Source organism: Molossus molossus, unplaced genomic scaffold, assembly GCF_014108415.1.
Source record: "Molossus molossus isolate mMolMol1 unplaced genomic scaffold, mMolMol1.p scaffold_m16_p_15, whole genome shotgun sequence".
NCBI lineage: Eukaryota > Metazoa > Chordata > Mammalia > Chiroptera > Molossidae > Molossus > Molossus molossus.
In genome coordinates, this window is record NW_023425350.1 from 67,878,445 (window position 1) to 67,890,471 (window position 12,027).

The 12,027-nt window shown below is 54.8% G+C and overlaps 1 protein-coding gene across 2 annotated transcripts in view; it reads left to right on the top strand.

Moving 5' to 3' along the window:
* Positions 1-11,390, top strand: part of BCL2L11 (BCL2 like 11) — a 37,132-nt gene extending 25,742 nt beyond the window's left edge. For both annotated transcript variants that reach the window (XM_036263181.1, XM_036263180.1), the window contains 2 exons: positions 443-564; positions 11,201-11,390. In XM_036263181.1, coding sequence (XP_036119074.1) covers positions 443-564; positions 11,201-11,299 — 221 coding nt within the window. In that variant the 3' untranslated portion in view covers positions 11,300-11,390. The remainder of the gene's footprint in view (positions 1-442; positions 565-11,200) is intronic.
* The last annotated feature ends 637 nt before the right edge of the window (positions 11,391-12,027 follow it).

Sequence of the window (12,027 nt, forward strand, 5' to 3'; positions counted from 1 at the left end):
AAGAGAACGACCATTTCATCTCTCGTCCTCTGTGATATGTGAGGTTTTCCCTGGCGATTCTACCTTGTCTGAAGATCACATTAGTTATTTTACCAACAACCTCAATTTTTACGTTCTCATGTGTTTCCAGTGTATTTCTTTGGTGATATATATTGTACCACTTGTGTGTGTGTGTTTGCCTTCTTGAAGTGGAAGTATGGGATTGATTGGCTAGGAAGTTTTTGAATTTGCAATGCTGAATCTCCAGTTTTGAGAAAGGAAACCATTGCACCTCCCTTATTCCTTAACCACAGTGAAGTGACAGACCGTGCCACAGTGATCTGTGATGCGTTCCTGTTGCTCTTGACGTCAAGGAGCTTCCAGAAATGTGCGTGCACGTGTGAGGAGCTGTGAGCCGAGTGACCATGGAAACGATGTGACTCTTGCTTTTGTTTCGTTGCAGCATCCATGCAGCAGTCCCCGGCCCTACCTGCGGACCTACCTGCGGACCTGCGCCCAGAAATATGGATCGCCCAGGAGCTGCGGCGCATCGGGGACGAATTCAATGCCTATTACCCACGGAGGGTAAGTATGTTTTACTTACCCTTTTTCTCCTCACACCACCCTCTCCCGGCCGTGTAAATAAAGGGACTGACTATTAATCATTCCATGCGTGTCCCGGAACTGATAGATCCTGCCTTGTATGACCTGCCATTGTTACCCTTTCTCCATTTGTGATGTGGCTGAACTGAAGTGGTAATAGTTCAGCAGGACCCCGCACGAGGTGGCAGAGGGTTTCATGAGCATAAGCCTTGGGCCATCATGCTAAAAAGGGGGTTATTTACATGCTCTGATGTGGTCCCACATAAATATCACCGTAGGTTCGGTCCATATCAGCTGTGTCTGCACTCCCTCTAGTCAGCTGGGATCAAAGTTAAAGAAATGTTTGACTCTCCATCCTCATTCAGCCCAGGAAACGTGCCCTGCAGTTTTCTGTGACGTGGGTCAGAGCAGGAGGCATTGTCCTTTTGGGCCTGTGGCTGTCCTTGGACTGTCATTCATTGAACTGTATTAGATTAGGAGGTGTGCTGTTGACTTTATTTTATTTTTCTAATTGAGCCCTGTGTCTTATTCTGTAGACGCAGTATACGTTTTGTTTGCCCAGTGTCGGTGTGTCACCACTTGGACACCGTTTTCCCATGAAGACATTTAAAAGTGTGCAGGCTTTAACTCTGAGAGTCAAGTGGGGCTCTTACAAGCATGTCTGACTATTTCCTGTTAGGGCCTCACTAACCATTGTGTGATCTCATGTGATTCTGGCTGGTTTACTTTTCTTTTTTTCCTTTATTGATTTTAAAGAGGAAGGGAGAGGGGAGAGAGATGAAAACATCAATGAGAGAGAACACTGATTGGCCGCTTCCTGCATGCCCCCCACTGGGGATCAGGCCCACAACCTGGGCATGTGTCCTGACCAGGAATAGAACTGGTGACCTCTTGGTGCCTGGGTCGACGCTCAACCACTGAGCCACACCAGCTGGACCCAGCTAGTTTACTTCTTTTTAAATAGCCATGTGTGAAGGTATTTCTGGTGATTTATCTCAAAGGAAGACGCTTACCTCTCAATTCTGTAGGAAGGAGTTGCTCATACCATTCTTCCTCTGCCTTCCCTTCTGGCTCCTTTTTTTCTGAACATTATCACTTCATGTAAGTACCTCTTTAAAGATATTTTTAAATCTCTTTTTTCCTGTGGATGGAGGTCATGCTTAGGATACCCCAGTCTTTCTGTCCTGCACTGAATGTTAGTGCTATTACTAAGTAAGTGGATGTTACCTATTAATAGCTTTCGACTATTCCTGTTGACAGTTTCCCGTTGGATGGGGTGGGGGGGGTCTTTCATTTCTTCAGTGTAGAATCTCCATAAGGGGGTTAGGGACTTTCAGAAAAGTCACACTGGCTCCTCTTCATACCTTCCTGTGGGAGAAAAGGATGTGTGTGGTGTTTGGTGGGAAATGTCACCGAGGAATTTCTTAACGATGCTGTCGTCAGCCGTAATGTTACACCTGGCACGGGCCAGTTCACAGAACACGAGTTCCTTCTCAGCCTAGATCTGAAACGGTCATTGCTTTGTGCAGGTTGATTGTTTTATACTGTGTCAGTAAAGTTACTGTTCGCCCCATTTCCTCTGAAGGGCTTCGGTGTCAGTGTGGCAGGGCGTGGCTCTCCTGCTGGACTAGGGGGACTCCTCGGGCAGCGCCCCGGTATGTGCAGGGTGGTGTTCCCGTGCTGAGGTGGGGACCCCCTCAGGAGGGTGGGCCGGCTAGATCTGAATCCTGGTCTGGGACTGTGCCCATAGTCCAGCAGGCAAAGGTCACTGGGGAGCATGGCAGCCTCACGGGTAAGTCTGGCCGTGAACTCAGCCGGCTGGCCTGCCTGCCTCCCAGCTCCAGGCAGGTGTGTAGATGTCCTTGGGACCAGATCTGACCTGGGTGGGGCTGCTCGGGAGATGAGGCCTTTGGGCCCTGGCCTTCAGTTGTTCAGAAGCTTTGAACAGCAAGACGCATCAGCACAGCGGGAACAGGCCAGAGCCTGTGGCCACAGAGCTGGGTGTGTGTGAGGATATTTTGTGACAGTTTCTTGTTAAGCTTCCATGGAGTACCAGTGACTCTACCAAGCTGTCCCCAGAGCCTGTTCAGACGGATCTGGTTGATGCCCCTCTCTGGTGGCCTTATGTGGTCCGTGATGAGAATGGGCACAGCCATCCCCTCATTAGGCTGTCGAAGGGGTGAGCACATCTAGTCCCGGGCAGATGAGACACAGTCCATGAGGTCGTCTTCATCACCTCATTTGTGAGATGATAGCATCTCCCCAGTCATGTCCCTCCTCCCCTCCCAGAGTTAATTCAGTGTGATGTTGAAGATGATCCACGTCTGTTATTTCAACATGGACCTGTTTGTGCTCGATATGTTTGGTAAGATAATATAAACCTCATTGCACTCTTTTGCTATATTCTGTAGTTGTGAATCGGTGCCAAGGTGCAGTTGCTAATACAAAGGACTCATTCTGTTGGCTGGGATACTGGAGGAAGGAGAAGGGACAGACAGACTGGAACTTGTAACCTAGTGTTTCTAAAATGAAGGGAGATACATTCTCCAGGTTTTATAAGTAGCCAGTTCAAACCACCAGACTCGGAAACTCGGGATAGCAACACAGTGACCCCCAGACCCCCAGAGGCCTGCCTTGAAGCTGATAGATTTTAAACCCATTGTAACACTGATGGTTGGATGTGGGGGATAATGTGGGAGGAAGTGGGGGGCCATTTGGGAGAGCGCCGCCTTGACTTTATGGGCTGGCTCCAGGGGAAGCCGGCACCCTCGGCGAGAGGGTGGCTCGCCGCCTTGCTGCTTGGGGGCAGAAGTCTGCGTTCGAGCGCGTCGCGTCCTTATCTGCTTTAATGCCATGACAGTGCCTTTTCTGAAGTGTTGGTCTTTGACTGCCACGAGCCGTGCAAAGCCTGACAGGATATTCTCCCGTTTTTCCAGTTAGAGCAATAGAGGAAGTTGTCGTGTAGTTGTCATGTGTTCAGGCCCCGGCAGGGCAGTGGGGCAGCGTTGACACGGAGCTGTGGCGTCCGCACCCTGGAAGCAGGCGTGAGAGAGGCACAGGTGAGCTCAAGTCCACTGCATGTTCCCTTCCCCGTGACCCAGCGTGGCGCCCGGTGACCTCCAGGCAGGACTCTCCTTCCCCATCGGTAGGAGCGGCACCGCTCCACATCGGCTAATGTGTACTTTTTGTCCTGAAATGATTTCAGACTGACACAAAAGTTGCAAGACGGTACAGAGAACCCTCTTTTGTCTGCCACCTCTGCTCCCCACTGTTAACATTTGGCCACGTTTGCCCAACGCTTCCCGTCCTCGAACCTGTGCACACGTTGTTTTCTGAAGTGTTTGGGAATAAGTTGCAGACATGAGCCACTTTTATTCTTAAACCCTTTGGGGTGTGTTTCCTAAAGCTAAGCGCATTCTCCTGCGGAACCTCAGTGTAGCAATCAAAGTCAGACCTGAGCAGTGTCACAGGACTGTCGTATAGACAGTGGGCCTTGTTCACATGTCACCATCTGCCCCAGTGGTGTGACGTGTCCTCGGTGCATCAGCCAGGAGGCACAGGGGCCTGTGTCCCTCGCCTGGGACTCTTGTTGGAGGTGGTGTTTAAGGACATGGGAAGGAGGAAGAGCTCCCCTCTTGCCCTCGGTGTTTCATTTATCAGCTTATGTTCATGGGTCCCTGCTCATTTCTCTTTATTCATTTACATATTTATTGATTTGGGGGGGGAACTATCCATTTGTTCCACTTACACATTCATTCATTTCTTGATTCTTCTCTGTGCCCTGACTGGGGATCGAACCCGCAACGTTGGTGTATCGGAACAACGCTCTAACCAAGTGAACTACCCGGCCAGAGCCATGGGTCCCTATTTAATTCAGTGGATTATTGTGTGTACACTCGATACTTATTTTGATGCCCAAATTGTCACGGATTTGGCCAGTGGCCACTGTCTGGTGTGTGTTCACCATGTCATTGAGCTGTCCAGTGCCTTAGTAGCAGAGGCCCGTGGACAGCATGTTGTGGGGCTGTAGATGGATTTGTGGCCAAACAGCCTGCACCCGCACGGTGTCCTGACGGGTACAGCTCCAGGACCCTGCTGGGCTGGAGGTGAGGGCCACAGGTCAGCAGAGGCTGACAGTCATCGTCCAGGGCCAGGACTTCTGAGAGGCCAGGGCTGTGTTTGGGGCTCTATGAAGAGGGGGCGCTCCAGGGAGACGGGTGGTACAGTGTTGTTGCCTGTGCTTCCGCAGCTTGCTCCTTGACTCCGCCTCCTCCGCACGCGTGGCCCCGGTGTCCCTTTGTTCCGGAATAGCCTCTGCTAGTGTCTTTACCACTAAGAAATTGCGTGAGGGCAAGTCCAGGTCCCGGCCTTACCCGCTGGAGGGAGTGTCAGCAAATGTGGGCCGTGGTGGTCCGAGGGTGCGGGGCTCCGTGTGCTCACCACCGGGTCTCAGGATGCCGTCTCCTGGGTGGGGTTCTTGGCCCAGGTTTGCGTCTGAGGCTGTTGAGCATGCGCTGGACACTTTGGAGGTAACAGCACATGCTCGGGGGTCATCAGGCCGGTCCTCTCACCAGCATGCCCCAGCCCCCAGCTCTGCGCGGGTCTCCTGGTGGTCAGCAGTGGCGGTGGGGGCTGGGGCACAGCAGCACACCAAGCTGTGGCAGACTCCGGATGGGCGAGAGGTGGGTGAAAACCCTCTCGTTGTTTGATCCCAAGAAACAGTGTGTCTTTTGTTCACAAGGCCTACTTCCTACTTGTGTCCCAGGCGTGTGCAGGCACGAAACAAAAGAATGGCCTGTAGACGGAAGCAGCACCGAACCAGACAGCAGAGAAGGGGCTCACCCCGGGTCTAGCGGAAGCACGCGTTCCATTGACGTGTCGGCACATTGCATTGGCCCGTGCTCTGTGTGAACTTGAACTCTTTCTGTGCTGCCTGTCCTACCAGGGGCACCCCTGTGCTGTCTGGTCATTATTTTATAAATGATACTCTTCTTTAGATAACGTGCAGGAGAGAGGTCTGCCCTTAGCCTGCTTGGTAACAGCATAAACTGAACATAACCCAGAGACGTGTTCTCAGGCAGCATTCTTCTGAGGCCTTTATTGATTGAATGTTGGAGTTTAATAAAATAAACTGCTTTTTTTTTTTTTTATCCTCACCTGAGGACGTTTTTTGTTCAGATAGAGTGGAAGGGAGAGAGAGAGAAAGAGGGAAACATCGACGTGAAAGGGACACATCGAGTGACTGCCACCCGCACGACCAACCAGGGCTGGGGACAAACTGCAACCGAGGTGCGTGCCCTTAGCGGGAACCGAACCCGGGTCTCTCCGGACCGCAGGCCGCCACTCTAACTGCTGAGCCAAACCGGCCAGGGCACCTGTGTGGTTTTTCGAGTTCTCTGCCTGCTAGACGTGCACCGGGCCCCGCAGCACAAGCCGTCTGGGTGAGCAGTGAGACGGCCGGGCACTGGTGCATGTGAGCCAGCGTGGTGCATCACGCTGACACTTCTGAGTGCCCCCTCAGTCTGCGGGGGGCACCTGCTCGCAGGCCTTGCTTTGGGGCCGTGGGCCGTGAACACGTAGCCGGAGCAGATGCAGGTGCTGGAGGGGGACTCAGAGAGGTCTCACTGGGGGGATCTAATCTCCTGAGGAGGAAATGAAGATGTCCCGGAGGGGAGCCCCGGCCCCTCTGCAGACGTCCTGCCTCGCACTAGACTTCTGCCAGCTGGGCCGGCGCGCAGAGGTTCAGGCTGTGGTTAGCGTGTACGTCTCATTAGCATGTTTCTGAGGCTGGGTGTTTCGGAACACTGGCCTGCCTTGGTTGGCCCTCCTGTGACCCCTCGCAGGTAATGTGGGCCCTTCATTCCAGCCAGCCTGGCCCCCGGGGGCCCGTGCCTCGGGACTGCGGGTGGACGTGCGTGTGTGTGAGGAACACCCAGCTCATGGCCGGCTGGACTAAGGTGAACCGGAGGAGGCGTCAGTGGTCCCACAGAAGGCCCTGACTGCCACAGTTCTTTGAAATGATGCATCGGAAATGGAAAGTGGCCTTCACGCCAGTGCCGTCGCTGTGAGCATCGCATCGCTGCCCGGCTGCGTCAGCCGTGGCCTCAGGAGGCCCCTCCTGCTTCCAGGTAGGAGCACTGCCGCCGTAGGGGCCCAGGTGCCTGCCCACAGCTGTGCTGACAGCCGAGCGCCTGGCACAGGCTATGCAAATGCCCCCATTGCCTGGTGACAAGCAGAAGTGAAGTGGGTCTTGGGCTGCTTTGCAGCAGCATCGGCCTGACGGCTCACAGCAGTGGATGGCGGGGCCACGTAAAGCCCAAGCAGACGTGCTGTGGGCTGGGCCTGGGTCTCTCCGTGGACAGAGGCCACACGTCTCCGGAGATCTCCACACTGCTCGTTACGCAGGGTTCCTGGTCCTCCAGCCTGTCTCATCACTTGTCATTTGAAATTCTTTCTAGATTGGTGGGTTTGAATGGGCATAGGATGGTGGTCTTCCCTCGGGAACTCTCGGTCCCACCTCACCTTGTCACCTCCGATGATGATGGTGCTCAGCACCGTCCCAGAGATGCCGTGACAGCCCCTGGGGAAGCAGACGCCATCCAGACGGACCTGTGTCCTCACTTGCCTAAACCTGGAACAGTTCCTTCCATGTCCACGTCCTTTTGGTCTCATTGTCCAGTCTTCTATAAATGTCACCACTTAAAGACGCATCCTTTATTTTTAAAAAGCTTAGGAGATCTTGGGCGTTCATTATTGAAACCTTGTAAGAAAGCAGGTTTTGAGCAAGTTTAAAAATTGGCTTCGAGTGTGTGTGTGCGGTGCTCACGCTGTCTGTCCCTGCCTTTGGAGCCGGCGGGTGGCCTGCGCTCGGCCTGCAGCTGAGTCGTTGGGATCACTTGGTTCTTGAATCTCACTTTGGCTCAGTGTCACTGCCAGCCAGCTGAGGGTCACTGTGAAGACCGAAAGGCCAGTTGTTTGGTTGAGTGGTAGCAGGGACTCTTCTCGCCACCACTGGGGCGCGTGGTCTGGAGGCCTGTGTCCCGGGGGGGGGAAAGCTGCATGGGCAGGTGTGCAGTGTCATCCGCCCCAGCTCCCGGGCCGCCTGGGGACAAGTAGGTGTCCCGCACACGTACTTCCCTGGATTGGACAAGAGAGCACGTTTTGCTGTGATTATTTTGGTGTTAAAATGTAATTCAGTCCCCTAGTGTAACCTGAGATGTTACTTGGGATATAAGTGGAAGATGGTCCTGGGTGGTGGCGGACACTGTCGTCGTCCTCTGTGCTCTGGGCTGCTGTACACAGGTGGCTTGAGCCTGGGGAACACCCCAGCCCCTGCCCCGCACACCGGCTGGGCCGGCGTCGTCTTCCCTGGCTGGCCGCTCCCAGCGCGGGGTGAGTCACCAGGGACCCGCTCTCGGGCGTGCCACGGACAGCCCCGCTCCAGCTGCTGCCAGGTGAGCCGGCGTCTCTGCGGTCCTGGGGCCTCGCCAGGGAAACGGAGCCCGTGAATCCACCGTCTTCCTGTTTTCAGGGACTGTTCTTGTAGGGAACACCTTGGAATTTGGCATCGTTTTCCATTGCGGATTATTATGGGAAATCATCTAAAATAGGATTTTTATGGAGCTGTTTGCTCCTTCCCCAGCCCAGAGCCCTTCTGCCGTCCTGCCATTACCCTGGTCTCCTGGGATGCTCTCTCCTTTCTGAGGAACCTTCTTCCTTTGGGACTCAGCGTGGGGATTGGCCCTGGGCCTTCAGCTCCTGCCCAACGCCCCCCCCCCCCCCCCAGCCACCTCTAGCGAAGGCCCCCTCTCTGCCTTCCAGCTTGTTGAGTGGCTCCTGTCCCTCACTGGAGCGTGGGCTCTGGACAGGAGGTGCTGCTACATTTCTCCTGATGGAAAGGGGCCTTTCCGATTCTGCGGTCAGCCTGTTGCTCTGGAATGCAGGTGCTTTTCTGTCCTCGAGATGGGAACTTGTACACGCTCCCTCCTGGTTCCAGAGATGGGGCAGCACAGTGTCCTCCTCGGCCGTCCTCACAAGGGCAGCACCCGGGCCCCTGAGGACGGGCCGTGCGTAGCTGCGCTCGCTGCGGTAGCTCTGCTCCTCACGCCCAGTGGGTGCAGGCGCCTGCTTCCGAGCCGCAGCCGGGGGCCCGCCCCTGCTGGGAGGAGTGTGGACTGTCAGGAGCGGGGTCCTGCTGTTGAAGGGGTTGCAGACGTGGGCTGGCCATGACGTCGGTTTCTCCAAATAGTGCAGTTCCTGATCTAGACCATGGAGGTGACGTCCCAGCGGGATGGGCCCTGCACTCAGGTGCCTGTGGCTGGGCGTGTGGGAGCCACAGAGGAGGCTCTCAGTGCTGGGGTAGATCTTCCCGAAGTATTTTTATGATTTAGACTAAAACCGTGAATCACGACTCTGATCTAAGAGGTGCTGCTCTTCACGGAGAGCATGGACCAGGAATGAGAGGGTGTGGACGTCAGCTCCGGCTGTCATACCAAAGGACCACACACGGGGCTTCAGCAGCGGAAATGTGTTTCTTCACACTCCAGGAGGCCAGAAGCCTGCGAGCTCATGGTGGTGGGGGCCTGGCCGGATGTCCTCTCATGCACCTGCCCCGTGTTAGCGCCGTCAGGCCCCGAGTGCTGGAGCTCGCTGTGCGGGGCAGGTGTTGGAGGGCAGTGAGCAGGATGCCCATCCAGCTGTCTCTGAGCTGGGGCTGGACCCTTGGAGCTGGCAGCAGCTTGACCCGCTGTGCCAGCTGTCGGAGGTGTTCTGGGCTGGCACAGCCCTTGGAATCAGGAGCAATGGCTTCCTTTGTTGAATGGTGTCCAGAAGCAATTTTTCACTGGCTTGCAGCGTGTGCGTGTCGCCACGCATGTGAGAAGGCGGGCTTTGGACACCCTTGTCACTGAGATGGTGCAGCCCCTGCTCAGCTGTCGGGGGGGCCTTCCCTTTGCCATCATCCCCTCCCAGCATGTCCTTGAGTCCCCTTTGTGCCTTTACATTTGCAATAAAGGCGAATCTCTGAGAGCGTGGCAGACCTCTCGGGTTTGCCTTCTCCACTGCCACAGCCACCGTCACCCCGGTCCTCACCGGGGGAGGTGTCTTCTCAGACACTGCTGGTTCTGAAGTAGAAAGTCAGTGAGTGAGCAGTGGGGTCTGTCCCCAATGTGACCAGCCCCTGGTGGGTGTTATCCCCCCCCCCTCCCCCCCCGCTGACACCGGGTTGATAGGCGGCTTCCCCGCCAAGTGATTCTTGGGCCGAGCATTGTGCACACTTTCTTTGTCTTAGTAAGTCGTGGTTTTATTTTGAATAAGCCTCTTTCAAACTATTAATATTAGTCTGAAACCTTCCCCTAAATTCTTCTCACACAGAAGGAGCAAGTAATTTTGAAAGTTAAATCAAAACAAAGCCATCTGGTGTGTGACAGACGCCGTTGCAGGCTGTGGTTCCGGGAGCGTGCTGCAGGGATGGCGGAGGGCTGACTCCTGCAGCAGGTCTGCGAGGAAGGGCAGTGCTTGGCCTCGCTGCAGCCCGGTCCGGCCAGCCGGTGCTCGCGACCTCGGGGAGACCGTCTGGGAGGGAGCTGCACTGCAGCCGCTGTCGGCGGGTGGTGTGGGGTCTGAGACCGGACCCCTGTCCTCGGCCCAGCTCGTGGCCGGTGGGGCCGTGCCGGTGGGTGTTAGGAGCCTCCCCAGACAGAGCAGAGAGCGCTGGTCTCTGGTGCAGGTTCCCATTAAGGAACCAAGTAGGATCACCCGCAGAGCTGGCCTGGGACATGGTTGTCACTGCTGGCATGGAGTTGGATGTGCGCTCTCACCTCTCCGGCTGGTTGAATGGACACCTTGAACTGCCTGCAAGTGGGTTAGAACTGGAAGTGGGCCCTGAAGCCTCAGACCTGGCGGGCACCTGCAGCTTCCTTCTGCAGTTCCTAGGCTTGTTGGCAACGGACGCGTGGTCACTGGTGGAGAGGCCTTTTCCTTTCTCACTGTGCTGCTCCCCACAGTGGGGTGCAGGGGCTGGGGGGGACTCGCTTGTGTCTGTGACTTGGGCATGGTGCTGGGCAAACAGCCAGCGCGCTACTGTATCGAGCTTCCTGGAGCACGTTACCCCACGTCACTAGTTTCTCAAGTCAGTTACAGCCCCCGAAATTCATACTTGAGTGTCAGTAACATCGGCTGTGAGCTCCTTTGCATCTTCCAAGTTCATTCTTTCCTCTCCCCTGCACCCTTTCGCCCTTCGCGGGACACCAGCCGCAGTGGCTGGGCGGCGGTCCTCGGAGGGGACGCTCCTTTCCCAGCGGCCAGCGCGTCTCCTGACCAAGGCGTGTGATGGCTTCACCTGTGACAGGAACGCATGGCTTTCAGAGGGGCTCACAGAGGTGCCAGGACTGGTTCTCCGTGAGTTTCTCAGACCCTCTTTTGGTTGCTTTGCTTTTCTTTGAAGAAGATGATCATTCGGCATGCCTGCCCCTTGGGGAGTGGCATCTCCTCCTGCAAGGGACGTGGGAGGCCCTCCGTCCGCTGTCCCAGGGAGGAGGGGCCTCCGTAGCTGCTGAGATGGGATGGGTTCACTTCAGTGACGGCTGAGGAAGTAAGAAGCTTTCTCTTGTTGTTTCAGGTCTATTTGAATAACTACGAAGAAGAAGAAGCCCACCCCCAAATGGTTGTCTTACGACTGTTCCATTACATCCTCCGTCTGGTGAGGAGGATGCAGTGACGACGGGTTCCCCTCGGAGCCGAGATGTCTGCAGACGTTTCACTTGTTGGAGGCCACGAGCCCAGCACTGCGGCCTCCGGTGCTGTGCCATTGCCACGCGGCTGCGGCTGCACCCCAGAGGGGCCGTGCCCGCCCTGGGGCTGCGTGCGGACTGACCTTGTTGGCGCGTCACCAGCCACGCGGCAGAGTCTGTAATGGAGTTTGTTATGAATGTAAATGAAGAGCGTATTTTCTTTTTCTTAAAAAAAGTGTACTAATCATGGTTCTTTGGAGCAGGATTTTATGCAAGAGTAGTATAAGAACAGATTTTTTTTAAAAAGGAAATGGAAATTTCTAACCAACTCATACATGAATTTTTACTGAAAATTTAAGAACGTGTTATGTAAATCGAAGTGGAAACTGAGCCAGCTAATTTCTAAAGCTGCCTTAGTTTATTTTTACAGGCCTACTGTACAGAATTTCTAGATGTAAGAGGTGTGTATGAGGTGGCCCCTTTCTCCTGCCGTGGCCCCTCTCGCCTTTTTTAAATCATCATTACCAAAAAGTTCTTAGGAAGTAAAGGGTCTTTCGTTGACCAGTATGGCTACATCACTCTCATTTGTAAATACTGGGTCACCTCCTAAATTCAGTTGCATCTGCAGTGGAATTTCGGCCTCTGTGTGTGCTTCTCCTTACCTCTTCCTGTGGTGCTCCTGGCGTCCATCCTGGGCGCTGATGCACAGGTTTGG